The sequence below is a fragment of the Mustela nivalis genome (genome assembly GCF_964662115.1).
Source record: "Mustela nivalis genome assembly, chromosome: X".
Taxonomy (NCBI): Eukaryota; Metazoa; Chordata; class Mammalia; order Carnivora; family Mustelidae; genus Mustela; species Mustela nivalis.
Window position 1 is genome coordinate 121,907,825 of NC_139040.1, and position 25,270 is coordinate 121,933,094.

The window sequence follows — 25,270 nt, forward strand, 5'->3', positions numbered from 1 at the left end:
GTATCTAGGGTCAGAGAGCTATATATTTCCCAGATGCAAACCATATTCTAAAAATTATATTTTATAGATTTATCGGGTGTCAAGATCAAAGTCTTCCCTGTATCACTTATGAAATTCACCCTCCAACCCTTTGGAAAAGCAGAACAGGTTTCCTGCCTCTCCAGTTTTCTAAATTTTTTTCTGGGTCTCTGTTATTTCTCAAAGACAGTCCGTTCCTTTGAGCCAACTGTGTTTCTGGGTCCCATCCCCTGGGTCTTTAGGAATCCTTCCATTCTCAGCATGAGCTTGGACAGAACACTTCTGAGTAGCTGTCAGGACGGCGGCTTCTGCTCAGTGGAGAGTGAACAAAAATTCCAACAATCCAGTCTCTGCTTGCATGGCGAGCTAGTTCTACAGAATTATTGTGACAGTTCTTCTGTTTCTGACTTTTCCAAGTCTCTTCGCTTCCAGAATTTTCCTGCCTCGCTGTTATCTCAGGTTCCTTGTCCACCTATTTTTAGCTCTCAGATTTCACATCCTGCTTTCTCCATTTCAATTTGATCATGTTAATCTTATTTTCTTCCTCAGCGAATTAAAATTGGACTACTTCCATTTTTTCCCCTAAACCCAAGAGCTTCATTCAGGAAGTGACCTGAGTAGAGTTTTGTTTCTGCTTTTATTAAAGTAACATTCCAACTCTTTGTTCACAGCCTCACCTGCTGCTCCCCTTTCTCTTGACTGATTTTTCTCCTAATGCCTGTGAGAAGTGAGTAGCTACCTTAAATGTGGGAAGTGCTGTGCTTTACTGAAACTCAGAAAATTCTCTGATTCCCCCCCCCCCCGCCAGCTTTCTGTTAACACTCTATCGTAATTGCCTAAATTTGTCAATTACCTTGTTTCTTAGAAAGATCACAGATTTGATTCACACTGGATGTAGCAAGAGTAAATCTGTCATCTTCACTGAAGGCACCTGTCCCTCTGCTGCTGCCATTATTGCTCTAAGACTCCTGGCCACATGGAAAGGTCTGTACTCCAGAATCAAATGGCATTCCTGGCTCTACCACTGACTAGCTGAATGAGGTTTGGCAATTTAAGTTCTCTGAGCCTCGATTTCATAATCTGTATAATAGCAATTAAAAAAAAAGATTTTCCTCCAGGAGCACCTGGGTGGTGCCGTCGGTTAAGTGTCTAACTCTTGGTTTTTGCTCAGGTTGTGATCTCAGGGTCGTGAAATTGAGCCCCACATTGGGCTCCATGCTCAGCACAGAGTCTGCTAGAGATTCTCTCTCTCCCTTTTCCTCTGCGCCTCCTGCTTGTGCTCTCTCTCACTCTCTGAAATAAATAAATCTCTCTCTCTTTTTAAAAAATTTACCTGTAGGTTTGCAGCGATGCTTAAATGAGATATTATAATGCAAAGCGCCTTGAACAGTTACTTAGAATTATTTTTTCCTGCTCTATAATAGCACTAATTTAACAACTGTGGAATAAGGGAAAGTTGTGAAACCTTTTTTTTTTTTAAAGGCTTGGTTACTGCACCTGGACCTGGAAGACTCGTTTTTCTAGGTGAAGAAATATTTCCCCTGGGTGAAGGTTTCATAATCACCGCCAAGCTGGCCCGAGTGCTGCCATTTAAAGTGGCTCCTCTCTTTTATCTCTCATACACCTGCACCCTGGGAACGAGGACACCGATCCAGCTCCTGGGACACTACAGGGTAATCACCGAAGTCTCCTCGAATTCTGTGTTGCCATGATCCCATGGTTTTGGATGCGCAGAGCGTGACATGGACACTCTTTGAATTGCATACCATGAAGAGTCATTTTTGTTTCCCTGGGACCTCAACTGAGTTTAGAACAGGTAAGTGAAAGGGAAGGAGGCACATGGCGAAGTCGGCCATAGAACCACCGTTCAACATGGTCATCCGAGAAGTAGAGAGGGAGCCTTCTTAAGCTTTCCCAAGCCAGATCAGGTGAGTTAACCTGTGGAGTGGAGTGGAGGGTAGTCTTATACTTTAAGAAAAACAGCCTCGGAAGGTAAACTTTATCAGAAAAAAATGAATTCCGGGAAGACAAGGGCAAAGCAGTTTATTTGCGAAGGGAAAATGTTACCCAAGGAGAGAGACACTGTCTGGGAATATGAGCTTGAAATTTAAAAAAAGGGAGAGGTAACTGACTTTCAATGAAGTCCTGTCTGGAAAACATGTAACTACCACTACTACCCCCGTGATTCCTAAATCTAGACTTCTTTGGTCCCTGTAAAATTATAACACCTTTAGTGTATCTTTAACAGCTTTTTTAGGAACATATTAACCAAATGTGCAAGTTCTGATCTGGCCATAAAATACTAGGAGAACTATAATTCTCTAGGATTAATGAATAACGTTTGTTTATTTGATTTACTTTATAAAATCATTCTAAAATCTGTTTACATATCTGTCCTCTCCAGGGTGAAATTTATAGTGGTTCAGCAGATTGTTTACTGTTTCTTCTTCTACTACTACTACTACTTCTTCTTCTTTTTTTTTTTTTTTTCCCATCTTTCCTGCTCAGTGCCCAACCCAAGTTCAAAGGCTGATGAGAGAGAAAAACTCATGAAGAGGTTTTACTCTAGGGAAAGTTGTTCAGTGGATGGGATCTTGGTGCATAGGGAAGGATGTTAGGCTCTTCCTGGCTCCTTCTCAGCCTCGCTGCTCTAACTGCTGCTCAGTCCACCACTGAGGATCTGGCCAAGACATTTTTGGAGAAGTTTAACTATGAAGCCGAAGAACTGTCTTATCAAAATTCACTTGCTTCTTGGAATTATAACACCAATATTACCGACGAGAATATCCAAAAGATGGTGAGTTTCCGTGGCTATGTAGGGGTATTTGTTGCTTCTTAAAGGTTAGATTACTTACTGCCTGTGCTACTGAAAAGGGAAAGCCAAGAAATGCTCTGAGTTGTGAGATTGGATGTTTGCCTCAGTAATTCTGATTCTGGAGTCCCAGATGACTAAACTTAATTGACCCCGGGACTCATTTGGAAGCTGTTACAAAATAATTCACTGGTCTCAGTCCAGATTCTTAGAAACAAGTGAACGTGCTTTATAAAGTTACCACCATAATTCTCATCATAATCAGGGTTTCCAAGCATTTCACGGAAATGCCATAAGTTATTGAGTTAATAATTTTCCCAAGCCTACAATGTCAACAGGAATATCTGAAGACTCTCTAAAATAATATATTAACTGGAAAATGCAATTGGAGGCTTAGTGAAAAAGCTAGCTAGTAATTAAAGTAACCATGGGTCTGGACACTGGATTTGGGAATTCCTTCCTTCATTGTCACGGAGCTCTAAGGGACTTCCAAAGGTCACAGAATCCATCCAGAGCCCTTGCAGAAAAACCATAATCCAGCCAGTTTTGACAAATCTCAGAATGCTCTGACAAAGCAAGATGCTTTGACAAGTGCGAGGATTTAGGAATTGCTTCTCTCACTGATCGCAAAGCAGTGTCCATACACATTGGGGCTGGAAATGGAGCAACATTATTTTAGAAAAGATTTTGTATCACTTGTATGGCAGTACGTTCCTTCACAAATGTAGTTGAGATATTTTTTCAAATGCTGAGTAGGTTGCATGTTTAAATTGCTGCCATTCACGGGACAGATCATACCTGAGACATACCACCTCATTTAAAATTCCCCAAGAGAAGGTTTGCCATTTTTCTAACACTCAAGGAAATCCTGGAGATTTTGACAGCCCAGTGTTGTCATAGGAGATCATTTGTTTCTTCTCTCCTCTTTTGGTCTTACCTCTCTCCCTCTCTTTATTGTTGCTTTTCCCTCGCTTTTTATTTGATCTCTCTCGGAGGTGCGTAAAGTATACTGTGTATTGGCTTTCATTCTCAGCCGGATGGTCCTGTAGGTGCTGGGGAAGGTGTACCGGCTTCATGCCTGAGGGCTCTGGAGTCAGACTGCTGAGGTCCAGATCCTGGCCCAGGCACTTTACAGCTGGGTGAGCTTCAGCGGGTCAGTTCATGTCTCTGCACCTTCAGGAGCTCACCTGTGTAGAAGAGCATCCCGCTCCTGTCTGCCTTGGAGTGTGGCCGTGAAGCCCGAATTCATACTGAGAGCCCCCAGAGTGGTGCTCGATGCTTGTGAGCCTGGGAGAACAGCACAGTCCTATTGCTCTAAGCACGGGAGGGAGTTCTAGCTGCCCAAGAGACAGGTAACAGTTCTGCCGAGCGCCCTCTGCTGAGAAGGCACGTTACGGAAGGAGATAGAGCCATGGTTGTTGATAGCTTCTCTGATCATCGAAGGTTATTACTTTTGAATTGCAGTGGCCGATGAGAGCCAAGGCCAGAGAGGAAAGGGCATAAATCATGAAGTGTGGCCAAATTGCAGAAAGCATGGACCCTTGAAAGGATAGTGAAATTATTAGAATGCAAAAAAGGAAGCAGGAGACCACCAGCGACGCCCAGCGAGGGCGGTCCTGGGGTCAGGAACGGCTGCTGCCGGCTGCTGCTGCTTGGTTAAAAGAGCGTGGGGGTAATTTTGGCTAACTCTTGCGGTTTGGCGCAACTTCGTGAAGTTTTAGATCTAGTTATAGGACCTGGGCGATAAGATGAGGATTTTTTCCTTTGCTTTTACTATAGAGAGCTTTTAATGACAGCTTTGCTGAGATATAATTTATGCACCATAAACTTCAATTCAAAGTATGTGATTCAGTGCTTTTTAATATATTTATAGAATTGTACAAGCTTCGCCACCATCTAATTTTAGCACATTTTCATCACTCCAGAAAGAAACCACATGCCTGTCAGTCATCACTCTTCTCCCAGCTCCTAGCCCCTAGCCCTAAGCAACCACCGGTCCACTTTCTGTCTCCATAGGTTTGCCTATTTTGAACATTTCATATAAACAGAATTGTATAACACATGGTCTCTTGTGATTGGCTTCTTTCTCTGTGCATGGTGCAGCATGTGACATTACTTCATTCCTTTTGGTTGCCAAATTACTTTCCGTCATATGATTTTTCTTTATTTTTTACCGTAAAAATTTTCAAGCATGAGTAAAAGAAGAGAGATGAGTACATTGAATCTCCTCATACCCATTGCCCAGTTTACAAATTATTAACACTTTGGCCAGTCGTTTTTTTTTTTTTCCTACCCAACCCCACACTTACTGGATTATTTTGAAGGAAATCCAAAACATGATATAGTTTTATGTGTATATTTCATCTTTTTTTTAAAAAGTATTTTTTAAAACAACCTTAATAACAGTACCATGCTGAAAACTTAACAATAACTCCTCAGTATCATCAATTATCTGGTCATCATTCAAATGCTCCCTACCGTCTCATTTTATTTCTTTTTCAATTTCAGCTGCTGTTTTGTTTGAATCAAGATCTAACAAGGGCCTCTCCTTCCAATCATTTTGAAGGATGTACTTTAGCTCTCTGTTAATCTACAGAGTCCCTCCCTTACTTTTTTTTTTTTTTTTTGCAATTTATTTGCCTAAGAATTAAACTTTGGGTGTCGTAGAAACTCATACTTTCTGGACTTGCTGATTGTGCCCCCTAAATGTTGCTTAACATGCTCTTTTGTCGCCCGCATTTCCTGTAAATGTATAGATCTAGGGCAGAGGGCAGAGCAGTTTTTCTGTAAAAGGTCAGATAGTAAGTATCTCAGGCTTTGTGGGCCCTCTGGCCTCTCTTCAACTCTGCCATTGTAACGCGAAAACAACCATAGACATAGAGTGCGATTATGTTGCAATTAAACTTTATTTACAAAATCAGATGGTGGGCAGAGCCCTGATCTATAGATTTGATTAGACTCGGGTTTTACCCCTGAGTTACTTAACAGGTGTGGAAATTGAATTCCAGTACTAGCATGGTGCAGGAATATTGAGGCAAGAAGTGAACAAAAAACTAGTTCAGGTCCCGAGAGCTCTGGAAAAAAGAATAGCTTGGGATGGAACAGTATGTCCTAGGGGGTCAGAATTCAAGGTGACATTATGTAATTTTTTTGGGGGGGATTTAAAGTATAACATTTATGATAGTGATAAAATAAAACCGGTATCTTCAAAATAACTCTATGTCGTATAATTAAAAAACGTCTAAGACTGGGTCCTTTTGGGGATTGTGAGTTGTTTCCAGAGGAGACTGAGAACAAAATTATTGCTATAGTTTGGTATCAAAGTTTTACCAGAAATTTTGCTTGACAGTAAATCACCCTGGATTGGGTGAAGAAGGATAGGGATTTAGAGGTAAATTGTGAATTGACAGAGGAGTCCGTGCCATAGACCCAACTCTTCTTCTTTTTTTTTTTTTTAATTTTTCATGTTTTTTTTTTTTTTTTAAAGATCTTATTTATTTGACAGAGAGACATCAGAAGTAGGCAGAGCAGCAGGCAGAGAGAGAAGAGGAAGCAGGCTCCCCACTGAGCAGAGAGCCTGATGTGGGGCTCGATCCCAGGACCCTGAGATCATGACCTGAGCTGAAGGCAGAGGCTTAACCCACTGAGCCACCCAGGTGCCCGAGACCAAACTCTTCTTTCCATAGCTCGCTACTTCCCACTCATGTGTTACAGAGAACATAATGCGTTGAATATCATCTAGAGTCAATGAGTCAATGGTTAAAAGTGTTCACTTCGGAGGTAAACATATCTGGGATGGCATGCTGGTTCTTTCAAATCACTAGCTGTGTGACCTACCGGACCCCGTGCCTCAGTTTCCTCATTTGTGAAGTGAAGACTGTCACAACTACCTCACAAGATTGCTTGCGAAGATTAGTTGAGAAGTAGTTCCTGAGGGGTTGTATGTACTCAATAGAGAAATCATTTTCCATTTTTACTGCCGTTATTTTCATCTCTTGTCTGGTTCCATTGTTGTCATGTCCACACACGATTCCCATCATGTCCTGTGCCTGCTTGGTGCCCCTAAGTGATTCCCTAGTATTCAAAGGATAATAGTCAAATTCTTTGGCCTGGAAAATGCAGTTGTGCCTGAAGTCCTACCTTTGGGATTGGTACTAATTATTTATTGTGTTAAAAATTACCACAAGCTTAGCAGCTTAAAATAACACACATTGATCATCCCACAGCCTCTGTGGGTCAGGAGCCCAGGCATTGCTTACCTGCGTCTTCCATTTCTGAGTCCTCTAAGGTTGTCATCAAGGTCCTGGCTAGTGCCGTGGTCTCAGCTGAGGTTTGACTGGGGATGAATCCACTTCCAAGCTAATGTGGTTAGTGGTAAGCCTTCAGATCCTTGGGTGCTGTGGGACTGAGGTACTTAGTTTCTTACAGGATATCAGGTAGAGGCCATCCTCAATTCCTCCACACATGGCTGTGTTGTTCACAGCATGGCATCTTGCTACATCAGAGTCAGCAAGGGAGTCAGAGTTTTAGCAAGATAAGAATTAGAATCTTATATAACATAGATAGGTACATGATGTCACCTTTGATGCATGCTACTGGTTAGAAGCAAGTCATAGCTCCTACTCACCCTTAAGGGGAAGGAAATCACACAACTGTGTACCACCGAGGGGTGAGGACCATGGGATCCATCTCAGAGTTTGTGTACTGCAGGAGCCAGGAGCCAGATGCTGTCATGGCCATAACCACGATTTACCGCTCTCAGCCCCCTTATGCACTTATGAATAATGGAGACAGAATGACTTTCTATCTCATGCAAGTAGGAAAATCAAATGAAGTAAATTATTCTGCAAAGTACTCTACATCCACCCAACTCCTACCTACTTTAGGGTCTTCTCCATGAGTGCTTGGCCAAATCTAGTTGCCTACATGAGTCTTTCTTTTCCTATAGCAGAAACTGCTTGGCCACTGCAAGTTAATACATGATCATATGCTGTTATATTTCATTAATGAAACATTCATGCTGCATACCTTATCTTTCTGATAAAACTATAGTAACTTAAGGGCAAAGTACTTTTTTCTATAAATTATAAAATAGCTAACTTTTTAAATGTTTAATTTGTATCAGATACTGTGATAAACATTTTATTATTTGTTAATTCTTCTCATCCTTACATCAACTCTTTGAGGTAAGTCCTCATTTTACAGATAAGGTAACTGGCTCAGAGAAGGTAAGTAATTTGCCTAAAGCACACAGCTACTTAGAGGTATGTGACTTCAAGAATGGAGATCTGACTTGTCTTATATGCTACCTCTTTTATATAGTCTAGAGAAATACAATGTACAAAGTAATTGTTCATTTTCATCTTTGGTAAATGAAAATGAGTTTGTACATTGAGAAAACATTATTCTAGAAGAGTCTGGAGAAGTCCACTTGCCTATACTGATGTCCAAGTTGGGGGGAAGTGAGTTCTGGCATCATCACCTGCTTGTTGGTTTCTTTTGTGTTAGAAAATCACTGTGCCTACCAAAAGGCCATATTCTGGGCAACCTTCTTTGGGGAATGTAAGTTAAGATCAGACTCTCTGGTAAGTCATGGCACCATGGAGCTCACTGCAAACTGTTTCTCATTTCTTATTGTTCCCATTGTCATGAGGGGCTGTATTCCCATTAAGTTTGCTCTGAACTTTACTGGGCCCCCCCCCTTTGGAGCATTCATCCTCAAATCCTTGATTAACTCACAATGCTAAGGCATAAATTCCAGGGACCCACAGTGTGAATTATCTGTGAGAATTCATTTCCAGTTCAGGGTTTAGGACCCTTGGGAAAACTAGGCACTGGGCCAGAAAGAGAGAGGGACCAAGAATGGCCTGGTCACTCATGACCTAAGCCTTGACCTTCAGCAAAGTAGAGAACTAAACCACTCAGGAAATACTAGATTTTCCACCAGATGTTTTCTGGACAGTATCTTCTGTTCTCTCTGTTCAAGCAGTGCCATTCTGACTTCAACTTTATTTTTTTGTCATTTCAGAATATTGCTGGGGCCAAGTGGTCTGCCTTTTATGAAGAAGAGTCCCAGCATGCCAAAACCTACCCACTAGAAGAAATACAGGACCCTATAATCAAGCGTCAGTTGCGGGCCCTTCAGCAGAGTGGGTCATCCGTGCTCTCAGCAGACAAGCGTGAACGAGTATGTGAACATTCTAGCACTGACCCCAAGAGCTGAAATATTTGGGAAACATTAAGCATTAATATCCCCATGGCTTCTTCCTTTATCTGCAAAGACAGTAATGCTGGCATTAGAAAGAGCTCTGTGCCTGGGTAGGGTGACCACAAAATTTGTCATCCAAACTGGAATCCTTTTGCAAGTGAAAGAAGTCACTGGTAATAATTATGTTAGATCACAGAGTTAAACGGGTGTTGTCTGGGCACGGTGTTATATAAGCATGTTGTATGCAGACGTCACCTTCCTGAGGACCAGGTGGCCTGAAGGATGTGCTTAGTCTATGTCAGTCATGCTCAGCCAGGGGAGATTTTGTCCCCCGGGGACATTGGATGATATGTGGAGACCTTTTTGGTTGTATAACTGGGGGAGGGGACCAGCTATCAGCATCTGGTGGGTAGAGGCCAGGGATGCTGCTAACCAGTCTGCAATGCACAAGAGAACTCCCAATGACAAAAAATTACGTGGTCCAAAATGTTAATAGTGCCAAGCTGAAAGAGTCCCGTATGTGGTCCAATTCCTTCCCCCTTTCGTTCTTGACTCTTCTCTGTAACGTCTTCAAAAAGGGGCTAAGAGCCTCAGCTCAAACTGCTTTAGAGGTGGGTAATTCGTCTCTTTCTACAGCATCCATTCCATATGTGCGTCCCCCTCATTGAGGGAGATACTCCCTCCATCAAGCATTAAGTGCTTTACCTCCACTTTGTTCTGCCTTCTGGATCCAAATTGCTCTTTCCTAAAATAGTTTTTAAATAAATGAAGGTACCTATTCTTTAAAAAAGATGTTATTTCTTTGTCAGAGAGAGAGAGCACAAGCAGGGGGAGCACAGGCAGAGGGAGAAGCAGGCTCCCCACTGAGCAAGGGGACCGATGTGGGACTTGATCCCAGGACATTGGGCTCATGACCTGAGTCAAAGGCAGACAGACACTAAACCGACTGAGCTACCCAGGTGCCCCAGCTATTTTTTTTTTTTTTAAACTAGTCGTGTCCTTTTTTTTTTTTTCTTTAAATCTAGGCTAACTAGATTAAATTCACTCTGTCAATTTCCTTCTATACAATGGTTTCAAGTTTCCTAACCAGTCCTAGCTGCTGTCTTCATTTTGTCAGTAACCTTGAACTAAACACCATACTCTGAGTTGGTTCCCGTCTGCATGAAGGCGAGCAGGAATACGACATTCTGCACCCTGTGCCCTACATCTGTTAAGATGGTCTAGGACTATACCAGGTTTTTGTTGCTTTGGGTTGGGTTTTTAGGCAGATTCGATGTTGGCTCCTATCAGCATCACTGTCAATGAAGTTCTCCAGATCTCTTCCTCTGATGTTGCTCTAAAATAATAGCTTTCAAGATTCTATTTTTAAATAGGTAGTTTGTTCAAATTTAAGGAAGCCTGTATTTGCCCTGTTAAAATAACATCTCTCATCCCATCTCTCTAGCCTGGGAGCCAGCAAATTTTTTTTTCTGTAGAAGGAAAGATAGTTAATATCTTGGGTTTTGTGGGCCATATATTGTCTGTCACAATGAGTTAACTCTGCTGTTGCAGCAGGAAATCAGCATAGCTAATACATAAACAAATGAGTGTGGCTGTGTTCCAATAAAACTTTACAGAAACAGGCAGCATACGGTATTTGGTCTGCAGATCATAGTTACAGACCCCTGATCTAACCTACTAAAATATTTTTATCGAAAATATTTGACTATTTAAAATCAAAGTCTTTTTTCTCAGTTGCTTGTCCTCTGGAACTCTGTTGTAAGCTCTGTCTATTAAAAGAAAAAATTCATGATAAGGACAAAGATAAACCATATGGCACATATCTTCCTACAAGTTGATAGCTGTTATTCCACATTCTTTGGATTCAATTATCCAACTGGTTATTAATCCACTCTATCTTATCTACTCCATGCTTCCCCGTGTTTTTCACAAAGACATCACATGAAACCTTGCTTGTTAGTATTTTACAGTCTAGACAGCTAGATAGAACCTAGAACCTGTATTTTTATAAGATCCCAGGTAATTCTAATGTGCAGCCAAAGTTGAAAACCACTGAAATGCCTGTAAAAGCTTGGAGTGTTTGGGAAGAGAGGAGACTCAAGGATGCATGAGTTCAATGGAGAGGAAAGAGGGGAGATTGAAAAAGCAGGTAGACCAAGAGACCAGGAGGAGTCATGGTAAGGAATTTGGATTGATTCCTTTGGACTATGGGACCTTGTTGAAGTTTTAAGCATGGGATCTATTTCACGTTTTAGAATAATGATTCTTGTAGCAGAGTGAAAGAATAATGGAAGAGGGAAATAGGAGAAAGGAAACAGAGCCTTTCATCAAGAGCTTCTTAAATCAAATGTGGAAGAGAAGCAGGTCCTCCCCTCCCATCCCCTCCCTTCCCCTTCCCTTCCCTTTTCTCCCTCTCTTACTCCCTTTCTTCTTTTATTACCAATCCATTGCAGATCAATACTTGGTTAACTTCATTGCTCTCATGCCTAGGTGTCATGGAAATATCAAATTGTTCTTAAAGTTTATAAACATTTATTCTCTTTAAAAAAATCTATTCTCTTGATTCCTGTACTTATCACAGAATAGAAACAAACCATTTACTGTCTTGCTCTAGTCCGCAGACCATACTTTGAGTAGCACTGCTTAACCCTATTACCTTTTCTCTCCTTTACCTACAGGGTAAAGTTCAAACTCTTTAGTGTAGCACAGATGACCCCTCACGACCTGGTCCCCGCTAACCTCTCCATCCATACATCCCCCACTTGCCTCAGTCAGCCTCACTATGCCAGTTTCCTTCAAGGTGTCATCACTTCTGGAAAATGCCTGCTCTTTCCCAACCTCCATCCATCTTTTAGGCTCTGCTTTCTATCTCCTTTTTCTACTGGGCCAATTCTCACTTCTCTTCCAAGACACCGTGTTAATGTCCCCTCATCTCTGAAGTCGTCCCTTAATCTCCAAGTTATCCATTTATCCACTCCCCGGGAGACTGCCACATCACTTTTTCATGACAGTTACACCACTTGTCACTTGGTCATGTCATTATGGATTTCATGGCTGCCTCACTGTCCCATGACTGTGGAGTCCTTGAGGACCAGTGATTTGTTCGTGTCAGTTATCTGAGTGTAGGGCACAGTAGATGTTCAGTAAATGTGTACTCAAAGATTGCTGAACGAAACAACAAATGCCCGTGTCTGCCCATGTGTACCTGAGCAGCGTCCCCAGAACTCTGGTAAATCTGTTTATTTCAGTCACTCCACGTGTATTTATTATGTGTTTCTATCTCAGCTTCCATGTTAGTTGGTGGGGGAATTTAACAGAGATATTCCTACCCCACGTGAAGGAGGAGACTTGGCAAAGATGTGAGCTGCTGTATTTTGAGGCATAAAAAATCACATGGTCTCAAGGACATATTTGCCTTAGCACATTTACCAGTTTAAACATTGTTTATTATATTTAATTTGCAGCTGAACACAATCCTAAATGCCATGAGCACTATCTACAGTACTGGAAAAGCTTGTAACCCAAATAATCCACAGGAGTGTTTATTACTCGAACCAGGTAAGTTATTAATTTTGAGCAAGGATTATGAAATTTAACTTCTTTCCTCTAAGTTTTAAATTTTTTAAATTTATTTGTTTGTTTGCTTATTTGAGGGAGAGAGATAGAGAGAGGATGTGCCTGTGCGTGAGGGTTGGGGGACAAGGGGAGTCTCAAGCAGACTCCGCACTCAGCTCAGATCTCTGCACGGAGCTCGAGCCCATGACCCCGAGATTATGACCTGAGCCGAAATCAAGAGGTGGACATTTAATGCTTAACTGACTGAGCCAGGCACCCCTTTTAACTCAAAGTTTTAAAACTGAGATTGGCACTGGCTGATAACATGGTGCCTTTCAAAGAGATAATGCAAAGATTAGGTAAGATTCCAAACAGGTGTTTTAACACATAGGTGAACTTTTAACTTTTAACCAAACTTCATGGTAAATTCTGTCACATTCCAAGGAGTTTAATTAAGCTTGCAGCTAAGTGATTTCAAAGGTTTATTTTCTCTGCAGAAATATTTTGAAACTATAACAAGGATGAAGAAATCGATATATCATGAGATTTCCTTTAATAACCGTATGCCTTCGATGTCTGCTAGCCTTACTTTTAATTCTTTAAAGCTCATATAATTGCAAATAAAAATATTACAAATGCATGTTTATATCTTGTTTATTATCATATTTATTTATTGGGTGCTTTGCAATGACAGGTTTGGATGACATAATGGAAAACAGCAAAGACTACAATGAGAGGCTTTGGGCCTGGGAAGGCTGGAGGTCTGAGGTCGGCAAGCAGCTGAGGCCATTATATGAAGAGTATGTGGCCCTGAAAAATGAGATGGCAAGAGCCAACAGTAAGTCTGCCAGCCTGTAGAGGTCCTGCAGCCCACTCTGGGGCTGGGGGCTATTTCTCATGAGTTACCAAGGCTTCCCTTCAGTAGAAGACGTGTCCCTAAATTAATGTTCATCTGCTGAACAAATTCAGGTTATGTGTCTCAAAGAAGAAACTACTAGGGAGTAAGGTGTGCTGACATTCTACAATTTAGAGAACTCAGAAATGAGACTGAACTACAGGGCGCCAAACAAATCAGTTGTCCAGCAAAGTATCAGGAACCAGAGATAGCCTGGAGATTGAGTAGGGATTCTATTTCTCAGATAGGATGGGAGACAGAGACAATGTCGCTCCTCTACAATCCTGTCTGGCCACAGTTCATTCTCGAAGGCCATTTGTGTGTTTAACTCAGAGTGGTGTCCCAGAAAGAAAACAAAAATTAGATTAATTAGCCTAGAATTCCATTCTGCTATGCAGTTGTAATTATAACTCAGATTGTGTAGTCCTAAAACTCTTAACATGGGGCAGAATTTCCGTATCTCCTAACTTATTCTCCTGCCTGAATAATGAGTTGAAGCTACAGCGTTATGAGTAACTTTATGCTTTGGTGATTCACTGCCCCCTGGGGTTGAGTAAGGAAGCATTTTTTTTTCATCTGTCGTTTCTAAATATCTCCCACTGCCGCTTAAAATGATACCATCAAGCCATGGGCAAGCTGGAGACAGTAGCTCATCACCACATCCTTCTGTCCAAAGAGTTCTTTCTCTCTTCCTTCTGATCATCCATTGCCAATGTGTATGTAAAAGTAAAAATTATCAGAACATATTTGCAAACGTTATTGGCTAATATCCCAATGCAAGCTTGTGTCTCCCGATGCCAAGATGCTACGTGAAGCCCAGAGAGATGCTCTGTGAAGCCCAGAGAGATGCTCTGTGAAGCCCAGAGAGATGCTCTGTGCAGACGCGTAATTTACAAACACACACAGGCCCACTGTGGCAAGGTCTAAGATTAGTTGAGTTAGATGTGAAAATACAAATCCCTGAACAAAAGGAGGATTTAAAAACACAAATCCAGTCACATGTTTTAAAGCCAAAAATATAAACTCAAGTACGGAGAGGGTAGAGACTGAGGGTTACGGAACTTGTAACGTGCCTTTGCCTCTTACCAGTGGGGTGATCCTGGACAAATGATCCCCCCATCTAAGAACAGCCTGCTAATCTGCATGACTTCCATGATGTCAATCTGGTAGGGCATTTGTACTTCTTAGATGAGGTCAAGCCTTCAAATTTCTGGCAGAGAGCAAGTGCTTGACAGACACCAGCTAGCGTTATTCGTTCCATCTCTTTGAGTTATTCCTTAGAAAGGCAGTACGAATGGGACAGATCTTTGGATTTTTTTTAACCTCCCAGCAAGGTTAATCCGTGTATACAGTGCTTCATCTCTTTCTTTCCCTGATGTTCTCTTCCTCCTTCTTCTTCTTCTTCTTTTTTTTTTTTTTTGTTTAAAAAAAAAACAGATTATGAGGACTATGGGGATTATTGGAGAGGAGACTATGAAGAGGAGTGGGCAGATGGCTATAGCTACAGCCGCAACCAGCTGATTGAAGATGTGGAACACACCTTCACACAGGTATCCAAGGAACCATACACAGAGATAGGGCAGTGCGTGAGAAGAAGGGACAATGACCAAAGGCATTCTGGCTTCTTCTTAACATGCTCATCGGCCATTCCTGGGCTTCAGAGCTATGGAATATTAGAGCTTGGAAAGATTTTAAACATGCGCTTATCATATGACTAAAGTATTCCACTCTGAGGTGTCTATATGAGAGCAATGAACATAAAGATCCATACAAAGACTCACATATGAATGTTCATAGAAGCATCACTCGTAATGGCCCCAAACTGGGAACAACCTAGTTGTCCTTTAGCTGCTGAGCTGTACCCATGAGATACTAAACAAAGCAAACTTGGATGCATTCATACAATGAAACACTACTCAGTAATAAAAAGAAGGAGCTACTGATACATGCAGTAACATGGAGGAACCTACAAATCATGGTGCGTGAAAGAAGCCAGACAGAAAATGTCATAGACTTTATGAGTTCATTTACATGAAATTTCCAGGATAGACAAAACAATGGTGACAGAAATCAGTTCAGTGATGACCTGGGCTGGGCGTGGGACTAGAATTGACTGCAAATGGGGACAAGACAAGTTTTGGGGATAATGGAAATATTCTAAAAGTGGGTACTAGTGAATAGTGAAGGCTGCCCAACAGTATACATTTACTAAAATTCATGAAACTGTACATTTAAAAATGGGTGAATTTTATCAGATTTAAATGTACTTCAATTTAGAAACAAAGGAAGTAGGTAACATCTTAAAAAGGAACGTTTTTTGCATCCGCTTTCATTTTGGGATTCCTCCCAGGTGTGTTAATTGCTCTATGCCGTGAAGCTAGTCATCATTAATATCTGGGAAGAAGAGAGCCTTTCAAACTCTCCAGTGTATTTGACAGGAGAAGAAATTAGAATTTGGGGAAATTCTACTTGTCTAAAGAGGCTTCTATCTTTAGTGTGGGGGATTGGAAATTGGAGTAGACTATTCTTGGTCTTAAATTTTCTTCCTGGGCTTTTCAGATTAAACCACTGTATGAACATCTTCATGCTTATGTGAGGGCAAAGCTGATGGACGCCTACCCTTCCCGTATCAGCCCAACTGGATGCCTCCCGGCCCATTTGCTTGGTGAGAAACTCCAGGAACTCTTTGTGTACTTCTTGTTCTCTGTTATTTCTTGTTTCTTTTTCTTTCTTTCTTTTTTCTTTTTTTTCTTTGTTCTCTGTGATTTCTACCAATAAAGTTGTTTTTTTTTTTTTTTTGAATGAGGCCCAACATAAAACTTTTGGAAAATTTTGTGAATGTAGTTGGTAATATTATTGAAATCACATTTTGCGAGGAATTTCTTTTTTTTTTTAATATTTTATTTATTGACAGAGAGAGAGAGATCACAAGTAGGCAGAGAGGCAGGCAGAGAGAGAGGAGGAAGCAGGCTCTCTGCTGAGAAGAGAGCCCGATGCGGAGCTCGATCCCAGGACCCTGAGATCATGACCTGAGCCGAAGGCAGAGGCTTAACCCACTGAGCCACCCAGGCGCCCCGCGAGGAATTTCTTTAAAAATAAATAAATGAAATTTGAGCATAGGCCCTTATAATTATCTCTACTGAATTTTAATGTTTAAAACATGACATTTTGGAATATTTGGAATATTTTTCATGTAGTTATGTTGCACCATTCCTTTGGTGCCAACACTCTGGTCTTGCTATTAGATTGACTTTTTCTAGATCCATCTTGCCTTTTAGGGTTTCTGGCTTTGGAATCCAATTTCGCATTTGTTTGAGATGTTTGAAAAATTACTCAATTAAGTGTTTCACTATAGTATATTGATAAAGGTGAAACTCTGTTACTAGTTAGTAGAGATTCCTCGATGATGATCCCATATGATCTCTCTTGAGTCCATATTAGGAATTACTAATAGTATAATTTTCAATATTTTGTTTCATGGATGGTGGATTATATAAATCTGTTTCTAATCTATAGTAGCTATGATGTTCCATACAGTTAATAAATAGTGCCTTTGAATTGTAATTCAAAATGGAAGAAACAGGAATAGTCTCATGCTATTTTAAACTTTTAGAGGTGATAGAAGGGAGTGTTGAAAATTATAAATAAGAGAACAGAAAAATAGATAATGAAAAGAAACTAGATTAAACCTATTTACTGATCCTAACTTATGCACTGTGTAAAATCAGGTCTGTGTAAAATCAGAAATCACTTCTGCCTTTGTTATGTATTAACAAAATCTTTTTTTTTTTTTAAATAGGCGATATGTGGGGTCGATTTTGGACAAACCTGTACCCTCTGATGGTCCCCTTTGGACAAAAACCAAACATAGATGTCACTGATGCAATGGTGAACCAGGTAGGAAGAGGCCTTAAAAACCAAATCTAAATCCTCAACTTCATTTCTTTTTCTGCCATTTTTCTCTCCTTATCTTTTGCATATAAAACCACGTGTATAAAAAAGTGTCAAGTTAATTTAAATGTATTTCTTGGGAGGGCCTGGGTGACTCAGTCAGTTAAGCACCTGACTCTTGGTTTCAACTCAGGTCGTGATCTCAGGGTCATGAGATGGAGCTCCAGATCCTTGATTGGCACGGAGTCTGTTTGAGATTCTTTCCCCTTCTCACTCCCTTACCCTCTGGGCCTTTCCGCACTGGTGCACATGCATCTTCTCTCTCTCAAATAAATAAAATCTTTAAAAAATAATAAATGTATTTTTAATGTAACTATCTTTTCATGGAAAAGTAATTTATAATGTCAGTGACATCAAGTACCTTGAAAAGTAGGGTGTTGATCTTGCTGAATGATATTAAAAAATGGAGATGACCTGGGTTTTCCATTAAGCAGTAAGGTATGGAATTATCAACTGGTTGGCATTACTCTTTCCAGAGTTAGTTGCCACTAAGTAATCACTCTGTAGTCTCTATGAACAGAAAAAAATATCATTAGAAGATCTTTGCATATTTAAAAAATCATTATTGTTAAAAATATTGTAGGAGTCTTTAAAATAATTTTTAAATTACTTTTTTTGCTACCATCCTTGCATAATTGTTTAAATTTACCCTACCATGGGTGAAATCATGTTATAATTATGTATTTTTCTTTCTTCAGCTAATAGTCTACATTTTTCAGATAACAACATATTGATGTACATCTCTTGGCTGTATAAAATGTCTTCAGAGAGCTGCACCATAACTTCCTTTCCTATTTATACATTGTTAGATTTTTCTTTGGTAACGGTTTTAAACCTGCAAGCAGCCATGCCGTGAACATCTTCACATATATAGCATGCTCCTGGGAAAAGGCCACAGCAGAATAAAAACATGAAGCTATAGGGGTCTCCAAACTCCCACAGCTGGGCTAGGTTGGGTTTCACAGCCTGTCTCCAGGGTTGGTACACGCACCCACTCTCCTAAGGCCATCTTCATGACACACTTTTGAGACTGTCCAGACAGGGATGAGGATGGATCCGTGTTGTAGGTGAGGAAACTGAGGCCTGGGTAAATGTCTTGCCCAAAGTCATGAAGACAGTCAGCAGCGACTAAGCTTTGACTTCAGAACTCCTAATATTTCTAATATTTTTCCATTCGCATTTAACAGACGTTAACTGTGCTTACTGGTCTACGCTGTTTTGGTATACAGACATTCCTTCTGCTTGAGAATGCCATACCTACAAATACCAATATTGCCTTTAAAGGGCAATAATAAAAAAAAAAATCCCCAGTTTCACATCCTGTTTCATATCCCTGAGGCAATAGAAGAGAAAAACCAGACTTGCCTGGTCTTGGAGAACAGAGGAAGTTCTCTGGGTCACGAGAAGTGATTGATGAATTATCTGCCAGTTGTACAAACTTAGTTTGCCTCGCAAGGGCCTTATTTCCAAAGAAGTCCTGATCAGCTCCCAGAAGAGTTTGCTGGATGCCAGACACCGACTGCTGCCCTTCTCCAGTTCCAGAACATTCTGAAACTCGAGATTCCCATATGGACTATGAAGCCAAGGCCCAGCTATTTAATTGGCTACTGGGTCACACACAGGCCTTTTGGGCTCCAAAAGTCCGTGACTTGTCTGCCCTTATTGTTTGTGTCTCCCACTAAGCCTAGCACCAGGGCCTCCTTCCTTAAAGGAGCTTGGTCAAGGATTGTTGGCTTGAGTTGAATAGAGTTTTGGGAAAGAGAAGGCCATTGTTGTTTGCTTTTACTTGAAATAAAAGGATTAAGACAAAAACATCACACATAATCTCACAGAGTCTACTGTTAATTTTTTGTGTGTTTCCTCATTAATATCACATTATATAAGAGGTTTATATATTCTACTTTTCACTTAATATCAAATTGTAAAAAACATCAATAAAAAGTCTTTATGAATTGAATTTATTTAGATTTTCCATCCCACGAAGACATCTTTATGTATATAACCATTCTGGTTGTGGTTTCCACTTTTTTCCTCTATTAAAAATCATTTTACATGTTGTGCACCTTAAATTTATGCAGTGTGATGTGTCAGATATGTTTCAATATTTTAAAATAATAAACAAAAAACCCATTTAAAATGTAATTCTTTGACCTAACTTCTGAGAATTTCCTAGGTTAGTTCCCTAGAGACAGGATTACTGAGACAAAGAGTGTGAACATTTTGAAAACTTGACATGTCTGTACATGTCGCCAAACTGCCTTCCAGAAAGGTTCTGCCTCTGTACATAGCCAACAGAAAGAATGCTGTTATTTTAATGCTAGAAGGAAATGCTCTTTTTTTTTTTTTTCTTTCAGAGCTGGGATGCAAGGAGGATTTTCGAGGAGGCTGAGAAATTCTTTGTATCTGTTGGCCTTCCCAACATGACTGAAGGGTTCTGGCAAAACTCCATGCTAACGGAGCCAGGCGACAACCGGAAAGTGGTCTGCCACCCCACAGCTTGGGACCTAGGGAAGCGTGACTTCAGGTAGTGAGGGTGACCCTTACGCAGCTGATACTAAACTGGGAGACAATGGAGGCAAGGATGAGGATGGATTTGGATTTCTTCTCTGCTTCTTTGACCACAGAAGAGATGTGTGAACGAACTCTCCTTAAATGAGGGCTCAGGAGTCCATGAGAGCACATCTGAGCTTTTCCAAGAAAAGGAGATTGTCAGCAAGCCCTCACTCGAACTTTAGATGGTCTGCCTTATTTGAAACAATATGCACCCATTAGATTTATCTGGTCACGGGAAGGGTGGTGTCGCCGTGAGAAAGATGTGGTGCTCAGATTTATGGAGGATGGGTGTGGGAATCAGGCATCGTTCCTCTCCTCCATGGTTCCCTCTTGTGAATGAGAAAGGACAGGTGAGTAAGTAAGCTGCGACAAAAGACAGAAAGTGGTACGTGTTAGAAGAGAACCACAGAGAACACTTTATAGGAAACTGGAAGAGAACGGACTACACTCGGAAGAGAATATAGGCTCAGACAGGGCTTTTCAGGTGGCATTTGAATTAGGCTGGACAGACGAAGAGAAGGGTTTGGATAGACAGAGCTGGGATGAGGTCACTGGGCTGGGAGAAAAGCAGGATCCAGTGCAGAGAGGCAGGACCGGGTACTGTGTACCAGACCCAACAAGTTGGGCTAGAATAAAGGCCATGTGAAGAAGGGTCTGTGAAATGGCAGAATGAGCACAGGCTTTTGAATCCCAGGGGTGTCACTTAATGACTAGGCAGCCGGGCCAAGGTATTTAACCTTCTTGGGTTTCATTTTCCGTATCTACAAAGGGGAGTGGTAATTCTCAGGTAGCAGGTTTGTGAGTGTCTTAGGTTGGGTTCCCCAGCTTCAGGAGAAGATTCTGATATAAACGCTTCATTGAGGGACAGACATCAGGCAAAAGGGAGTGAGGGAAGCAGGGTGGACTGGGAAAGAGTTAAGTAAGGATGTGGCCTCTGCTGGAGACTTGGCCTCAGCCTGATCCCACAGGGCTCTCTGGACCCCAATTTGTACCATAGTTGGTCACACCTTGAGAAAAGAGGACTGGTCTTTTGTACCCCGACATTAGTCAGTCACTAGCTGCCGACTGCCCCAGAGCGTGGGAGGACCTAATCTCCTGGTTGAGGCACCTGTCATTTAGCCAAAGGCAGTGCACCAGGAAGAAGCTGTTGGCTTTTAACCTCTATGACTCAGCCAGAATGGGGCATGTGGGGATCTGCCTGGGAGAGCTGGCCTGGGTAGGCCCCCAGCAGCACGCACTAGAGTAGGGCTTGACAGTCCTGTTCTGGAAAGGGTCAGATAGTAAATAGTTCAGGCTTTGCAGGTCTCTGCTGCAACAACTCAGTTCTGCCCTTGTGGCATCAAAGCAGCCACGGACCGTACGTAAATAAATGTTCCAAGAAAGCCTTATTTATCAAAACACTTCGCTGACACCAGTACAGTGAGGCTGAAAAATAAGGGAGTTAATATAAGTTTCCTAGCCCAGGATATTGGGTACTGTAGACACTGAACACACAGCAGCCCTTCCTGGAATTGTTTCAAAAAAGAATGGAGAAAAACCGGCTTAGAAAAGCAGGTCTTACTGGGCTGTATGAAGGCGGCTGAGTTTCTTCTTGAGCACTGGGGGACACTTACAGGGTATTTATCAGGGGGATGGCATGGTCAGAGGGGTAGGAAAATTAATTTGGGAACCTACTGAAATACAGCGGCTGCATTCACTGGAATGGAACTGCTCTGGCCAAGTTGAACAGGACCATAGTCTCATTGCCAAATGCAGTCCTTATCGCATTGGGCCACTGCAGCCTTAGACAGTGTTTACAGGTTTTCTTCGAAATGCCATTTTTTTCATTGGCTTCTGCATTGTCATGCTCTTCTGGACTTCTTCTTCTTCTTCTTTTTTTTTTTTTTTTAAATTTCTTTTCAGCGTAACAGTATTCATTGTTTATGCACCACACCCAGTGCTCCATGCAATCCGTGCCCTCCCCAATACCCACCACCTGGTTCCCCCAACCTCCCACCCCCCGCCCCTTCAAAACCCTCAGATTGTTTTTCAGAGTCCACAGTCTCTCATGGTTCCCCTCCCCTTCCAATTTCCCTCAACTCCCTTCTCCTCTCCATCTCCCCTTGTCCTCCATGCTATTTGTTATGCTCCACAAATAAGTGAAACCATATGATAATTGACTCTCTCTGCTTGACTTACTTCACTCAGCATAATCTCTTCTGGACTTCTTTGACCTCTCTCTCTCTCTCTTTACCTCTCTCTCCCTCTCCATCTTCTCTGAATCATCTTTCTCCACTCCATCTGTACTGGGACCTCTTAGGGCTCTGTTTTTGGCCCTCTTTCCTCGCCATTCTTTACCTGCTTCATGGGCCATCACATCTACTCCCTGACTTACATGCTAATGACTCCCACATATCAAGCCCCTTCTCCTTCTCCTTCTCTTATCTTGGCTCTACCCAATTGCCTGCAGTGTCCTGAATGCTACACCCTTTTCTCAAGCCTTTCTCCTGGAGCACTTCCAGGAGTGTCAACGTCTTGCCCCTCCCTGCCATCTACCTGGCAAACTTCTACATGTTGATCAAGGTCCGGGCTGCCCAGACCGTTGCATTCTCAGGTATGCCCTTCTCTGTACTTCTAGGAGACTGTGCCTACATTCACTTACTGTTAAGTCCAAGGCCATGTCTACTGATCACTGACAGAGTACTTGCCTGAGGGTTTTTCTGGTAGAAGACTCTGCTTATCTTTCTATTAGTTTGTGAGCAGTAGGATTCAGCCCCGCCCATCACTTTATTTTGAGTACCTTGTACTGTTTCTAGGACATAAAAGGTAAGTCCTCAAGATTCATTGGGGAACAGATCTTGGAATGATGATCTGTGCTACCAAAATCCTATACTGCGCTTACTGTGATGATTAAATTAAATTCATTGAGATTCGTTTTCCATCTTGCCTGTTTTTGTGCAGGATCAAGATGTGCACAAAGGTGACGATGGATGACTTCCTGACAGCCCATCACGAGATGGGACACATCCAGTATGACATGGCATATGCCGAACAACCCTTCCTGCTGAGAAATGGAGCTAATGAAGGGTTCCATGAAGCTGTGGGGGAAATCATGTCACTTTCTGCAGCTACACCCAACCATTTGAAAAACATTGGTCTTCTGCCACCTGATTTTTCTGAAGACAGTGGTATGGTCATTTTTCTTCATGGCTTGTTTTGGGGAGTCTTAGTTGGTGGTGGGCAAAAGCATTTATTATCATGTGTGGGATATATTTAATTTTTGCCACATAAAGCATGTGATATTTATGGGTAACTGGGAATTACTGCTGGTAAAAAACATTTTTTAAAGAATATATCACAACAGGGGGCACCTGGGTGGCTCAGTTAGTTAAGCGTCTGCCTTCAGCTTGGGTCAAGATCCCAGGGTCTGGGATCGAGCCCTATGTCGGGCTTTCTGCTCAGCGGGGAGCCTGTCTCCATGATTGTGCTCACTCGCTCTTTCTTTCTTTCCTTCCTTCCTTCCTTCCTTCCTTCTTTTTTTCTTTCTTTCTTTTGTTCTCAAATAAATCAAATCTTTAATAATAAAAAAAAGGCATAAGAGAGCTGACTGAATGAATGGTCTTAGAACTCTTAAGAAACATCTAACGGGGGAAAAAAATGATGCTAAAACAGGCCCACAGAACTGAAATGGCTTATCCATGGTCACGCAGCTAATTAGTGTTCGAGTTCTGACTAGATCCCCCTGGTTTCTAGGTAAGAACTTCCCAAAATGTGAGAGCCGAAACATTCTAAAAACCATTTTGCTGAGGCAGCAAATTGAAGACAGGAGAGGAAAACTAACTAGCCCAAGGTCAAAAAGCAGCATTGCAAAACCCAAACCAGAGCCCTAATCTAAAGCTTTCCCCATATTTTACAAAGCAAAGTGTGACTTGAAATTTTAGAGTTCTTAAAGAATGGGTGGTGGAATATCAAGATTGGACGGGACTGAAACGTTTTCTTCAGCCAGCTGATGCGTGAATTCGCTCCTGGGACGTCCCCTCAGATGCATGCTATCCTTCAACATCTTTTCCAAGGCAGCCTGTTTCTCTTTGGATGCCTGGGACTTGACGGCACATGACGAATATTCGCGAGATCCAGATTCTTGAGTGAAGATGCCATGACTTCCGATTTTTCCTTGTAAAAGGAGGATACTTAGAGCCAAATATGTTTTCTTCTGTATATTTCCCTCCCCTCATTTTAGCTGTTTGGTTCAAAACATCAGTTCCACTGGCTGGAACATTTGGTCAGTGAGGTCAAGGTCATGAGCTCCATCCTTGTGGGGGCAATTCACTGTGCCTTGACTTCTGGCTCCAGACTTCGGTGATCTCATGAAGGCCTGGGAGTAGGTCAGTGTCAAGCCACCATCATGTCTGAAAAAGTTGCTGTAAGCATAAACCCAGTGGGTAATAGACGAGAAACAGGAACCTCCCATGAAGGGAGCCACAAAGGAAAGGGAGTTGATGGCAACCACACCTGTTGCCCAATTTTAAAATATAATTCTTACGTCAATTAACAGACAATTATTAGTTTTTATCATTTTTAAAATATTTCCTGACAAGCAGGCAAAGAGGATTGAACCACTAGAATAGTACTAAACATGGTTAAACCACTGGTTTGAAAAACTCTTGCTTCCTTACTTGACTCTGTCCTGATCTGTGAATGAGGTTGAGCGAATCCCTTCATTCCTTCTCTTCCTCCCTCCCTTTACCTTGCCTCCCTTCTTCTTCCAAAAAGATTTACTGAGCATATACTATGTGCAAGGCATTTTTCTCAACAGTGGAGATACAGTGGTGTGCCAAGTAGATAGTACCCCCTCTGCTTACAATTCATGGAGCTTCATTTGTATACTTAGAGTGAGCTCTCCTGCTTTTTTTTTTTTTTTTAAACTTCACTAAATAAGAGAGCGATGAGATCACATAATGTGTTAAAGCATTTTAAACTGAGGTGAAGAAGATGCCAGTACATTTAAGGTGTACTATACTCCTCATTACCCAGTGGATAGCTTCTTCTAGGGAGGCTCTTTTTTTTGTTTGGGTGTTTCCTCCCTGGTTTACTAGGTTTGGGTCACATCTATTTACTATTTGTTTTTTTAACAAAGACTCAGAGCGGGTATCATGTAGGAGCCACTAGGCTAGGTATACAGTCTCGAATGAGACACTAACAGTCACCGCCTTCATGGAGTTTACAAGAATAAATAGTATGACAGTGGACGAACTAGCCCTAATTAGCTCTGAAAACAGGTATGTAAGGAGGGCAGTTG

At 41.6% G+C, this 25,270-nt stretch overlaps 1 protein-coding gene across 4 annotated transcripts in view; it reads left to right on the plus strand.

The window, feature by feature from the left end:
- The first annotated feature begins 673 nt into the window (after positions 1-673).
- Positions 674-25,270, plus strand: part of ACE2 (angiotensin converting enzyme 2) — a 39,095-nt gene continuing 14,498 nt past the window's right edge. Inside the window, exons 1-12 of one of the 4 annotated variants that reach the window (XM_082717013.1) lie at positions 674-745; positions 884-1,002; positions 1,501-1,834; positions 2,527-2,815; positions 8,859-9,017; positions 12,503-12,596; positions 13,288-13,431; positions 14,926-15,038; positions 16,048-16,153; positions 17,288-17,385; positions 19,794-19,963; positions 22,933-23,159. In XM_082717013.1, the coding sequence (XP_082573139.1) occupies positions 2,630-2,815; positions 8,859-9,017; positions 12,503-12,596; positions 13,288-13,431; positions 14,926-15,038; positions 16,048-16,153; positions 17,288-17,385; positions 19,794-19,963; positions 22,933-23,159 (1,297 nt within the window). In that variant the 5' untranslated portion in view covers positions 674-745; positions 884-1,002; positions 1,501-1,834; positions 2,527-2,629. The other 3 variants (XM_082717016.1, XM_082717015.1, XM_082717014.1) reach the window with 3 other exon arrangements.